Genomic DNA, 14512 nt, shown 5'->3' with positions numbered 1-14512 from the left:
CTAAAATATCTTCTAAACTTTTCATGGCAGACATCCATTTTGGCCCAATAGAAAACTTCTAGAATCAGAACTGAATTTCACCAATGCATATGGTTATGAAATTTTAGTACAGTCTGATGTTTGTCGAGATAAATAAATAATGTGACAATATTTTTTTTTAAATGATAATGGCAGCGGAGTTGATCACAAGTCATTCTGTCATTCTGTCATCAAAATTATATGTTCCTAGTGACACAAGTTTATACAAGTACATAAGTTGCAGCATTTGTCAACTGCTTACAAGATAATAGGTTTAAGTAAAAACATAGTTATGAATACATGAACACATATAAGAAAAATAAAAGAAACAATAGGACAGGGACGGTAGGCACGTTGGTGCGCTTATGCACACCCACTACAGACCTCTTAGGAAAGGGGTGAGGCCAATAGTAGAAAGTCTAAGGTTAAAGTTTTTGGGGTTTGGGGAAGAAACCACAGAGTCAGGTAGAGTATTCCAGACATTGACCACTCTGTTGCTGAAGTCGTATTTCCTGCAATCAAGTTTGGTGCGATTAACCTTGAGTTTGTATCTATTGTTTGCTCTTGTATTGTTATGGTTGAAGCTGAAATATATAATGATTGACAGGTAGGACATTGCAATGTATGATTTTATATACTAAGATCGGACCAAAGACAGCGTAGTTCTAGGTTTTTTAGGTCTAGAATTTCAAGTCTGGTGGCATAAGTTATTCTGCAACGAGTAGAGGAGTGGAGAACTCTTCTTGTGAAATATTTCTGGACTTTCTCAACTGTGTTAATATCAGATACGTAATGTGGGTTCCAGACTGATGAGCTGTATTCGAGTATTGGTCTAGCAAATGTTTTGTATGCTCTAGTTAGTAGTGTAATGTGCCTATTTTCCCTGACATTTCTTTCTCAGTCTCCCTGTAATCTTTTAGCTTGATGGGCAAATTATTTGAAAACAACAAGAGAAATACTTTTAGTTATAGTTAATTGGCTGTTAGAGTCATGATAGGAAAAAAATTTCTACTAAATTATAATTGTTACATGTTTGATACATTGTATCTTCTGGTTGCAGATCACATTCCTACTCAAAATAAAGGCAATAATGATTGCCTTTAATTTAAAGATTAGATCCTATAATCTATGAAGAGAAATGGAGTGATCTTAAAAAATGCACTTTTTGCTAAATTTACTTTTTAAAAACATTTTTTCTGGATTGACTGTTCAAAATCCTTTTTCCAAAAAAACAATTAGAACTTTAATTGTCCTTTCATTTAATGCTGTGCACAATCATTATGTCTTAAAAGTTTTCTTTTTGGTTGCACAGTCATCCGTAATCTGTTTTCTTTTCTAATTAAGAAGACACATTATGGGTGCAAACAAGAGTTCTGCTCTAAAGGGAATGTTATATTTTAGAAGTTGCAGCTTACTTGGTTGTAAAACCTACTCTGGAAGAGATCCACAGGAGATATCAATAAACAGTGGACTTAACTAATACATCTAATAGGTGTATCATTCTTCAAATTGATTTTAAGGTGAATTTTGAAGGTGAAGAAAGAGAAGTGCAAGATTGCTGTCACCCAGGTCAAATTCCTCAGATACCTCATTGATGCTTTGGGATTACATCCCACACAAACAAAGATTCAAACAATCAAGGAAGGGCTGACACCCAGAAATAAGACAGAGCTCCGAACATTCTTGGGACTTCTTAACTTCTATAGCACATTCTTGTGGCACAAAGCATCAGTCTCAGAACCTCTTCACCAGCTGTTAGATAAGAAAGCGGCATGGTCCTGGAGCCAGAAGGAAGCTGCAACATTCAGAAGGGTAAAATACCCAATCTCCTCAGACAGCGTCCTCGTGTAATATAATGAGAACCGCCCTCTGGTTCTCATTTGCGATGCATCGCCATTCCGGGTCGGAGCAGTTTTAAGCCATTGTTTTCCAGATGGATGAGAGGCTCCGATCGCATTCTTCTCAAGAACGCTATCTTCGGCAGAGTGGAATTACAGTCAACTGGATAAAGAAGCGTTGGCTGCAGTCGCCAGGGTCAAAAGATTCCATGAATATGTTTATGGGAGACCATTCAAGTTGGTTACAAATCACAAGCTGCTGCTGGGCTTAATCGCAGGGGACCAACAAATGCCGCAAGTCCTGTCCCCTCGAATGACGCATTGAACTGAATTCCTAACTGCCTACAACTACCACCTCACACATCAACCGAGCAAGTCACTGAGCCACGCTGACATGCTCAACTGATGCCCACTCCCACTCATAGTAGAAGACCTGGCCGCCCACATCATCAGTGTTGTTAATTGAAACTTTACCATCTGGCCCCATCACAGTGGCCAAAGTCACCAAACACTCTAACAAGGACCAGGTACTCGCACAGGTACTCAACAGGGTGTGAAGGGGTGGCCCAAGAAGCCAGTAGGTACAGAATTCAAGGCATTTTATACCCAGCAACATGAACTGTTCATCCAATGGAGCTGTTTACTTTGGGGAAACCGAGTAGTGATTCCCCCAAAGCTAAGGCAAATCTATATTGGAAACATTACATGAAGGCCATCCCGGAATCGTAAGAATGAAGGCACTGGCCCGCAACTACATATGGTGACCCAACATGAACAGCGCTATTACAGAATGGGTCGCATCTTGCCAGACTTGCCAAGAATCAAGGCCAGCACCCCCGTCAGTGTCAGCACGAGAATGGGAAACACCCAAGACACTGTGGTCAAGGGTGTACCTCAATTTTGCAGGACCATTCCATGGACAGACTTTCCTAATAGTGGTTGACGCATACTCAAAGTAGCTTGAGGTGGTGCTGATGAAGTCAACCACCTCAGACACCATCATACTATCACTCTAAAAGATGTTCGCGACCCACGAGCTACTAGATGTCCTAGTGTCGGACAACGGGCCACAGTTCACCACAAACCAGTTTGAACTGTTTTTGGCCAGCCATGAGATCTGCCATGCTATGCCCATTGCAGCATTCTACCCCACTAGCAATGGTCTTCATGAATACACAGCCTTTGTGTTATATGAAAAATCAATCAATAAAAGATAAAAAGCCAGTGAGCTAACCAATATTGATTTGTTACTTAACTTCTTGTATAATATTTTGTAGTATAAATGACAGGTTGCTACATATGTTATACATAAAAAATACAGGAGAAAAGTTTTAACTCCCAAATAAGCTTTTAAATATATTTTTTTCTACTTTGATTCAATCTATCCTGATAATTAAGGCTGTACATACATGCATAACCAAGAATAGCTTCCAAGGCAGCTGAATGAACGTGAAAACAGATGCAGCTAATGTAGACATTTCAAACGTTATGCTTGGTAGACACTTCCACATGTATTGAAGTATTTTGTTTGAAGGACTGACAAAACCATAATAATTATATTTGATAATAGAGAGAGTTATTGCTTCAACCAAGATGTTGTAATGGTCCCAAGAAATCAGCTGTCAGTGGTTGCCTCAAGCAATAATTGATAGAACTGGAAGAGAAATGAATTCCATGATGAACCATGGTTTGGTTCAATAGTTAGATACTTTTCATTTGCTTACTGTCATGACCTTTCTGGATTGTTTTGTTTTTCCTTACTTGCTACCATTATTACTATTCATTATTAGTACAACAAGAAATCACAGCTGCCAGTTCTTTAGCTGGTGTTGGCTGTCATTCACATCAAGTTTTTCCAAAGAACCTAGGATGTTGTAATGTATTGGCATAGTTAGGTGCAGCCCAAGCAACATGACCTCTGTAATTTCATCTGTAATTGACAGATGAAAATTTGGTTAATACACGGATATTTGTAAGAGTTGTTCAAAGCTTTTTGATATGGCACCCAATGTGCTAATAACCACTGGGACTATCATGGCTATTTTATGCCATAATCTTTTAACTTTTCCAATCTTGATACTTTGTGATCTTCTCCAATTTTTTTATCTTCTATTCTACTATGTCCTGGTATTGCCATGTCAATTATCCACACTTTGTTCAACCACAGTTAAATCTGATATATTGTTATGTACCAAGATTTTATCAGTTCATGTTTTGAAATCCTACAATATTATAATCCACTTATTTTCTAATACTTCAATTTCAACTATATGTTCCCACCAATTTTTCATTACTGGCACATGATAATTCTTACAGATGTTTCAGTTAATGATATTGACAGCTATGTTAAGTTGTTGTTTATAATCAGTTTATGGAAGTATACTGTTATTGTTAATTTATGCTATTAGAAGGCAGTGTCTCTAAAATTGAATTAGCTAGATTCCATGTATGATGGTTTTCTATAGAGGTTATATTTTGAATTAATTATAGGTACTAAGGCCCTGCTTTTCCTTGAAACCGATTAAAGGGTTAAATGAAGTCTAAAGACTTGTGTTTACAAATTAAGTACAAACATATTGTCTTGAGAAAAATCTCTATTCTGAGAGCAGACAAGTCATGCTATATAAAGTAAAGTAAATAATTAATGTCATCTCTTGTGACAGACCAAATTGAGCTCTAATAAAACCCTGTTCAGAAGTAACTGAATTTCTGACAATGTTAAGAGTATAGGTAAATGAAATAATGACCAAGTTTAATTGATGACCATAACATGGTAAAACATATCAATTACACAGAATGTCAATAATAATAATAAATAACAATATCTGCCCATCTCAGATCCTTGGGAAAGATTCAATAGGTGAATAAAAATGCCAAATCCAGTCTAAACATCTGGCTGATTGTGTGACAAACCATAATATACTACCAATAGTAATAGATTCATTGGGTGCAAGGTTGAAGAAGCTAAATAAGGAAGAATGGAACTGAAGAATGTTTTAAATGTTAGGAATCCACAAAAATGTGAGCTTGCAGTGTAACTAAAGAATGTTAAAATATGGATATGATTTGCATGTGAGTGCCTGTGCAACTTGTTTGATGTGTGCATGAATAGAACATCTGTGCCTGATGGCTAGAAGATTGCCATGACTGTTTTCCTATACAAATAGAAAGATAGCAAGAGGGAATGCAAAAGCTAGAGTGGGATTAGTTTGTTAAGTGTGCCTGAGCAGGTGTTTGGCAGCATTCCAATTGAAAGCTTACAAGAGGTTACAATGAGCAAAATTTAGGAAGTGATTTTATGCTAGATAGGAGGAATGCAGATCAGAGGCTTGCTCTTTAGCAAGCCATTGAGAAAGTCATACTTGGAGCTGATTCTCAAAAAGGAGAGAAGTGAGACCTTAAAGAACATAAAATGTTATATGAAGCATGTGTAGATGTAATAGAAAATCTGAGGAAGCATAATGCATGGTTTCAATATAAATTATTTTGTTAAAAATAATTTAACTTTTCAGGGTTGGGATTCAACCCGTGTTACTACCAGTTCGGTGATTATGTTTAGTATTCCTTACTTCTTTTCTGTACTCTCAAATGTTTGCTTCCATTTGAAAAGAACCATCGTATGTATGTATGTATGTATGTATGTATGTATGTATGTATGTATGTATATATATATATATATATATATATATATATATATGTATATATATATATATATATGTGTGTGTGTGTGTGTGTGTGTGTTTTAGCGCATACAGTATCTTAATATACAGTAAGTATCTTAAGACTAATCTGTTTTTCATTTGAAGTACAAATTTGTATCCAATTTAATGTAAGTATTTTCTCTACCAGTTTTAAAGCAGTTAAGACTAGGGCAGAAAAACTGTAGACTGTAGATATTACTAAATAACATATCCCAGCGTTTCTTACCACTGGCTGTGCTTCTTGAAGCTACTGGAAAATTCAGTTCAATGATACATTTATTGGCATATTCCCACTTCTGGAACAAAGCATCTACTTAAATCATATCTATTCCTTCAAAAGGGATGGTGGGTTTTAAAATAAACAATGCTTTCAGTATACAAAATTCTATTTTTATTTTTTGTCTGACTGTGCATGTGAGAAACAAGTTAGAAAAAGATATGTCTCTTAGTCTTATGGTAACTTTAACTTTTAAAAAAGCAGTGTAATTGAAAAATGGGCTGCAATGAATCTGATTTTTGAGAAAATATTGAAATATCATTAAATAATATTTAAGCTCAATATCTGTATTTTATGTTGTTTATTTGTTTGATTACACAAAATTTGCTAGAGGAAGTGTGAAAGGGCAATAGATGCAATGTCATAACACATGTTTCATAATTTTGGCATCATCATGGTTAGAAATTGAATACTACAGAAAAGTCCTGTAATCTCAATTCATCTTTTGGAGAGATGGTTATGCCGTTTTAGAAGGTTTTCCTCCTGTTGTGTGTGTAATCAACAGTTTTATAGTAGGAGATTCTTATGGCAATCAATGGAATTTAGATCTGGCCAAGAACTATCTTGTGTATTTTCATATAAAGCTCTAAAGTATGCATTTTAATAATAAATTTGCTTATATTTTGGCTGCAAAAAAGAAAACATGATAATCATTGTTGGAAATTTCAAGTGTGAATTCTTGTAATCAAAATTTCTGCATCTGGAGTACCTTTTTCCATTTATCATTATATACAAAATGGCCACTAACCCTTAGTAATCAGAAATGCAGAATAAGAATGCTAACATTCTTTTTTGAATCAATGTTTATAGTTAGTCATGTGCTTTGAGCTTTTATATGTAACACACATTTTTAAAATAAATAAAAACGAATATAAATGATGAAATAAAGTAATTATTAGGAAGACAATCTGAGATGTGCTAGACATCTATACACAAAAGGTATTTCAATAGGTACCAGCTCTCCAACTTTGCAATTCTATTTATAGTAAAAGTAACTCCTATTGAATTGGATTATTTCATTATAATTAAGATTAAGATAGAAAACCTTAATGGATTTCATTACTTAGGACAGGATTATGCTAAGGCATGTGATTGGGAGGGGGGGGTCTGAAATAGGAAAGCCTATCCTTGAGTTGTTCATTCGATGTTTTTCTCAAAGTAAGAAGATTACCAGATTAGCAATTTAAGCTTTTGTCAAAATATTTTTTATTTTATTTTATGTTCAGAGTAATGTATATTTATTTATTTATTTATTTATTTTGGTTAAATTAAATGTATTTTGTCCATTGATTTCAACAGGTTTAACCACATGTAGTACTATGTTGTATATAATCTTTAAAAATAACCTACTTTATTTCCCTCTGCAAGCTGCAAACAATAGATCTGTTTACTGATTTATTTCTCAGCACTAAGTCATTGTTATGTCATTAAAAACACAGATAAGTGTATAGATCTTTTAAGGCATACAAAATTCTTACAACAAAATGATAGTTTAAAGGCCAGCAAATATATTGTGAAATAAACTTTGGGGCAATAGAATCAATTTTGTCATTGTATTTGAAAAAGTTTAAATTAAAAATATGTTTTAATCTTTGTGGAAATTACAGTATTTCTGAAATTATAGTTTACAATATAAACTGTAACTGAAATTACAGTTTACAATGTAAACCTTTTTAATGGTAATTTTTTTTTTTCAACAGAGGAATTCAAAGGATCAACAATAGTTGAACTGATAAAGAAAGAGGGCACTACTTTGGGGCTTACAGTATCTGGTGGAACGGACAAAGATGGAAAACCAAGAGTGTCCAATCTTCGACAAGGAGGAATTGCTGCTAGGTAAAGACTTTTCAAGACAATGAACACTCTCTCTCACACACACAAAAGATAGCTTCAAGTTTCTCAACAATAAATAATAGATACCTTTATCTAAGTTAGCCATGAGAGAAGAAACACAGAATGTTGATAATTTTAAAAGTGGAGAAACTTTAGAAATATTGCAGGATGCAATATTACAAATAAAGAATAGGTTTGGTGATATGCAGAATAGATTCTGCAGTCAAATGGTGACAAAGAATCAAAAAAATTAAATAGATTGTACTGTGACTAATTGTTAAATTGGCAATTTATTCTACTTGTGAACAATTCAGTTGTATTTCACTAAACCTAATGTTGGTAGAAAACACATCTCACATAAAGCAAGATGCAGGTTTAAACACTACTCTCTCAAAAAGATCTTAAGTGAATGATTTTCACATGACACTCTGAAACATTATTCTCCTATCTAGTACATTTTGGAGAGATCAGTGTCATTTAAGGTGTCAAATTATAGAAATTTGGACATGTAGAGACTTTGTCAATCAAATAGCCAACGGACTACATAGAGAAACAGTTTGACTTGCTTCCTAAAATAGAGACCTATTTTTGCTTTGTAATACTTTTATATATGATGATGATGATGATGATACACAAATAAAGGAATACTATATTGCTATATATACAATGTCATATCACTATTTTGAAAATTAGCATTAAAATAATACATTTTTAACTTCTAAATGAGGGATCCTTGGTGTTCTTTGAGCTTGTTTGTTTTCTTACAGATGTCTGGGTAATGTTTTATTACCCAAACTAGGTGACAACATCCTAGATCAGACATATCAAACTCAAGCCCCGCAGGCCAGATGCAGCCTACGATGTGTTTGGATCTGGCTGCCAGGGCCACCCTGGAGACAGCGAGGTGCCAGCCCCTTCTTCCTTAGCCCCAGGCCATCTCAGCCAGGCCAGATGCTCCCCCTGGGTGCTTGCACAGGGACAGCGAGAGCACGGGGGCTGGCAGTGCCCAGTAGCACCTGCAACTCATTGGCACCTTAGCTGCTCATTGACCAGAAGCAATGGCCAGCTGGATGTGAGCCCAAGATCCAATAAGCCACACTTGGTCCCGCCCCACCTGCACTGCATTCGCGCACCTTGGGGTCCTGCAGCCTGTGCAATGCAGGTGGGTTCAGGTGCCACAGTGGTTGGGCCAGCCCTTTAAGCGGCAAGCAGAGGCAGAGGTGCAGGGTGGAGGCATGCAATGCAGCTCTTCAGATATGCTGGGTGGCTACCTGCCTATACATGCATAGAATTCTTTGTGGCCGTGGGCAAGTACAATGAGGCAGCCTAGCCATTCATTGTCATTGCCACATTATGGCCCCTGGCCACTTGGCCTCTGCCATCCAACCTCATCCTCCAGCTCAAACTGCACTCATGGGACAAGCTTCTTGCCTGCCACTACACCGCCAATGTCCCTGACAAATGGGAAGGGTGGGAAGTTCCCGTCCCCAAGAATATGGATAATGAAACAACTGCAAGAAAAAAATCAAGTTCAAAGAGCACCAAGGACCTCTTATTTCAACCCTGAGCTACAAACATGTAAATGTTATCAGACAAATAAAATACAGCTTCACTGAAGAAGAGATGTGTATTGCAGAAGTGACCAACTGGATGTGGGGGATTACATCAAATCTGTAAATGGAATCAACCTGACAAAGTTTCGGCATGATGAAATCATCAGTTTGCTCAAGAATGTTGGTGAGCGGGTTGTATTAGAAGTGGAGTATGAGCTGCCACCTGCTTGTAAGTAATAATTGATAAAATAATAATCCTGTGTAAAATGTTTTTACAAGAGTAAAATTAATGGGTATTAAACTGATGGTATGGTACAAATATGGTAATATCTTTTTTCCCCACATCCTTCTCTTCTCCTGTTTCACAAGCTCACTGTTTTGTTTTTTAATTTCCACATTAGCAATGCTTGTTTGTTAGCCTCATTTATCTAGGTTGTCATTTGCAAAATGCTTATTACAATGGGTGGTCTGTGTACCAGAAGACACCCTGGGGAGAATATTGATGCTATTGATGAAGATGGCAGAGCTCTCTCGTACTATGATGATTTTGCCGAATCAGACATTATTCTTAAGAATAGTAATTTTTCCAGTATCGAAATGTGTGTTACCTAAGTTAGGATATTGAGTTTAGTATCTGGAAATTTAGAGTTTAAATTTAGTAAAATGTACAATACGCCAGAACACACAGTTGTAGTTGAGTAGTTAAAGAGTGCTGACTCATTCATGATGCAATCTATGCTCTGATTGGTTGCTGTAAGTATAAAGAGGGAGTTTCCCTTTTCCCCTCCTTTTTCTTCTGTGTGTTCTGGATACTGTTTAATTTACCTTTAATTTGTATCTCCCTACAAATGTGTAGTTTCATCTGGACAGCTACAATGTGACTGAACTCAGTGTCTTATCTTCAGTTGATTATCAGTGTTATGAGCTTGCACTGCTTCCCAGCTGCAGGCCTATCCATTGTCCTAGTTTGATTTCTGCTGTTGAATAAAGGGCAAATCTAGTTACCTTTGAAACTGCAAAAAGAGGCAAATTGAAATCTAAGAATGTTTCTTTTTGATAATCATCAAAGGCAAAATTGAACATTTAAAAGTTAGCACAATTGTCTTATATGCACTATAACCGAAAAGCCACATAATATCTCTCGGATTGTATACTACAGCTGATATTGCAGGAGCTGTACATAATAATGCAAAGTTGCTTGCAATATATGCCATCTAATCTCAATTACCCCATTCATAGCAATCTGCAACATCACCCTTTTCTGGTGCAAGATGAGTTGCCATTATTTTCAGTAATTTCTGTGCTCTATCCAAGAGGATAACATCCTACAGTATATTCATGATGCAACGAAATCCAGGGGGGAGATTTTTCTATTCTCCGTTACTGCCTAGTTTTCTTCCTGAGCCTCCATTAAATCTAAATTTGCACTTCTCCTGTCAAGATCAATTTTGGTGTAATGCTTTATATTATTTGAGAATAAAAGTAATTTAGCTTTTGATGCTCCTTCTAGTGATCATCTTAACATCTATTTCTCAAAGAGGATTTTGAGCTCATATATTTTGCTATTTTTGGTGTACTGGTTAACACATCAGGCTAGAAACTGGGAAACCATGAGTTCTAGTCCCACCTTGAGCACAAAGTTAGCTGGGTGACCTTGGGCCAGTCACTTTCTTTCAGCCCTGGGAAGGAGGCAATGGCGAAACACTTCTGAAGAACCTTCCCAAGTAAAATTCAGACATTTATCCAGGCAGTCTCCAATTATTAGACACAACTGAATAGAAAGAAAAAAATTGCTATAGTGTCCCCTACATGGTCAAAGGTTGAGATAATTGTTATGAAACAGTTTTTCGCCATTAAATCCGAAACAGGATTTCAAAAATGCTTTATAGCTCCCATTTCCCCTCTGTTCTACCCCTTCCTCAAGAGTTAAAGACTCTTTAGTTCCCAATCTGGCTGTGTCAGCTAATACTAGAAGTTTAGATTTAAAAAGTTTGAAATCTGATCTACATACCATAAAATTCTTCCAAGTCTAAAACAGGAAGATATTTGGCCTCTGCAATGCAAAATTGGTGGTGGTGCTCGCAGAAGAAGTTTTTTTTATTTGTGTCCAAGAGAGAGAAAAACATCTGCCACTACCTAGGATTGAACTCTCAACCTTCCCCACACAAGGTAATTAGCTTCACTGCTAGGCCACCTTGCCCCTTGCTACCTTAAAGGGAGTTAGTCCCATGCTACTGTGAACAGCATTATTGTATGCGACCTCCATGAAAGGCAGGAGGTCCGCCCAATTGGACTGCTGATAATTCACGTAGCACTCCAGATACTGCTCTACCATGGCATTCAATCTCTCTGCCCCCCCCCATTGGTGCTTGGATGAAAGGCTGAGCTAAGACCCGGGACGACCCAATAGACCGCAGGAACCCCCTCCAAAAGAATTTACAAGAATTTACCTTTAATTTAACATTTTAAAAGTCTTTCATTTGATATTTAGCAATTACTGGAATTCTTTCTTAATGACTGCCTTAGTACTTAACAGAGACATTGGGTCCTTAAATCACCGTGTATATGTTCCAGCTTCAATATCAGCCAATTGAAGCCTGTCACTAACACCAGATAATTTTGAAATATTAAAAGAATATAGCTCATTTATTATGCTGACTTGTCTATTTTAAGTTGCTTAGACTTTAGAGCCTCATAATCTGCATTATAGAATTTTTCCTCCTACTTTGATTTATACCTAATTTTCATTCATCATATTACTGCTATTCAAATTCTATCCTTGTATTAATCTCCCAGATAATTTCAATATTTGACAGTGGAAAAAAAAGGTTATCATTAGCCATAATATAAAATATAAATAGTGGACTGTCTTCAAATCACTAGTAACAATTAGCAGTTAAATAGCTTGCCTAGTAATCAAAAAGCAGTATATTATCTAAAGTTTAGCATTTGTGGTAGGAACTAAAAAACAGTTACCCTCTCTATATATATCTTAAGTTCATCCCCCTGGCAGAAGACATTTCTGTGCATATGCAGACGTACTCAATAAACTTGGGAAAGTTCTTGAAAACACTTCTCTGAACCTTGGAGAAATACATCCTCCTCAGTGAAACTTCCAAAAGGTTTGCTCAGCTCAAATAAATGATACATTAATTATTAATAAATTGTAAAGTTTAGTTTCATTGCAAACAGTATAATTAGAAGGCTTTATCTTATTTTTCAGCTGTACAAGGTTCAGGTGTCATTTTTAGAACTGTGGAAGTTACTTTACATAAAGAAGGGAACACTTTTGGATTTGTAATTAGAGGTAAGTTCCCCATAATAATTTCTTTGTCAAAAAAAATTTATGTTTTCATCCATTATACACATCCTCTCAATGCTAATGTGGCTGAAATCATTGTATGAAAACTTAGTTGTAATCAAATATCATTATATAGTTTTCATGGAATTAGTTCCAACAAATATAACTGAATTCTGCTCATTATATGAACCAGCCCCATGAATACTTAAGTAACATTAAAAATAGGAGTGGGAAAGAAAACTTTTGTTCAAATATTCTAAAGATATTCCAGTTAATAAATGTAGATGTAGATTTTGATACAAGTGTAAGAATGTGTTCATTTCATTGCCTTTCCTAGGTGGAGCACACGATGACAGAAATAAATCCCGTCCTATTGTAATAACATGTGTTAGACCTGGAGGTCCTGCTGACAGGTATATATTCATTTTCTGGAATACACTTATACATATTGACATTCACAAATAAAAAGAGATATAAATACAAAAGGTCAAAAGCTGAATCACTGGAGGAAGGTGCAAGTTAAGACCAAAAACTATAAAGCACATGAGACACCCTCATCCAATTTGTCTTAATAAATTACACAATTGATTATTTGTGTTATAAACAAGCATTGCATAAGACTGCATGATGTGAATTTTAAAGAAACGTGGCTTCTTTAATTAAATAGAGTTTAGTACCTGAATGTTTAACAAGTGTTTAAAGTAGGACACAGAGAACAAAATACAAGTTTAATCTTCTGTTTTTTTGTAAAATTTCAAAAAAAAATTATTTTCTTCTAGGGTATTATTTTTTTCCTATTTGAGAAAAATGTCCTTTTTTAAAAAAAACATACTTTATGAATGGCTTAATGTCCTTTGAACATTTATTTGTGGTACCATTAATTCTATCTATATGTCCTCCAAAAAAACTCTAAGCAACATTTACTTTTGCCCTTTTCTTTGGGAATTCAAAGTGGGATGTATAGACTTTTGTCCTACTTTATTCTTTCAATATCAACCCTGTCAGATAAGGGTTAGAGAAAGATAGTGATTAGCCCAAATTTACCCTGTGTACTCCAAGTGGGAACTTGAACCTGAATTTTCCAGTTATGGTACAACACCTTAACAATTACACCAGTTTCCTATTTTAATCCCCATGAAAACTCATGAGACAGTTCAAGTGAGTGAGTGACTGCATAAAGCCCATCCATTAGATGATTTAGCTAGAATTTATTTCTTTTTCAATAACTGCAAATATAGACATATTCATATTAAGTCATTAAGGTCATGCTATTTAAATAGTGATGTATATTGCTTTCCTGCCGTTAATCTGGCTGATTGAGTGATGCTTCGTGTTTCCTATAGCTCATTTAAAACTATGTTAAATTGTATGCAATTTTTTGACATGGAAAAGGTCCATATTACTTTTTTTAGAGGGAAATTCTGCCGGTATTTGAATCCAGAGAAATGTTAGATATCCTCCAATTGTGAAGTGTACTATTTTTGTTTTTCTGTTTGTATATCTAGCCACTCAAGACATTCTAGGGCTGTTATTTTGACAGAAACCATCAATGTGAGTGAGGGCGAATCAGCAGAGATACTTGTTTCTTTTGTTTAAATAAACTTTATTGAATTTTTATTACATTAAAAACATAAAAATATATCACTCAGTAACAGCTATTTGTGGTGCTTATCATATAACAATAATTTGTGCAATATTTACAGGTATTAATTTGCGCATAATTATATTCTTATTCGATCTATATTCTATACTTAATAATTACCTATTCTTAATCTGTCTCCGATTTATCCAGCTATACCATTGTTAGAGATGCTTGTTTCTATCTGCCATACAGTTGCAGAACTACAAGCCAGTTATTGATGAGGAAGCTCATCGCTTCCTGTATTTTGTTATTCTCTCCAGCCTCACATGCTTTTTTCATGAATGGAAAGATAACAGTAATTCTTCTATAGAACTAAATGCATTTTTATACGAATTCCAGAAAAGAAAGA

At 35.4% G+C, this 14512-nt stretch overlaps 1 protein-coding gene across 14 annotated transcripts in view; it reads left to right on the top strand.

Moving 5' to 3' along the window:
- The window catches only part of GRIP1 (glutamate receptor interacting protein 1), a 324841-nt gene that overhangs the window by 231951 nt on the left and 78378 nt on the right, over positions 1–14512 (top strand). For all 14 annotated transcript variants that reach the window (XM_087967965.1, XM_087967968.1, XM_087967969.1 and 11 more), the window contains exons 3-6: positions 7535–7670; positions 9304–9449; positions 12444–12527; positions 12859–12934. In XM_087967965.1, the coding sequence (XP_087824091.1) occupies positions 7535–7670; positions 9304–9449; positions 12444–12527; positions 12859–12934 (442 nt within the window). The remainder of the gene's footprint in view (positions 1–7534; positions 7671–9303; positions 9450–12443; positions 12528–12858; positions 12935–14512) is intronic.

Source organism: Notechis scutatus, chromosome 6 (assembly GCF_049901735.1).
Source record: "Notechis scutatus isolate UNSWTSFEM ecotype Mainland chromosome 6, rNotScu1.2, whole genome shotgun sequence".
Lineage (NCBI taxonomy): Eukaryota > Metazoa > Chordata > Lepidosauria > Squamata > Elapidae > Notechis > Notechis scutatus.
Note: the sequence above shows the minus strand (reverse complement) of the source record. Positions and strands in the feature narration are given on the sequence as shown.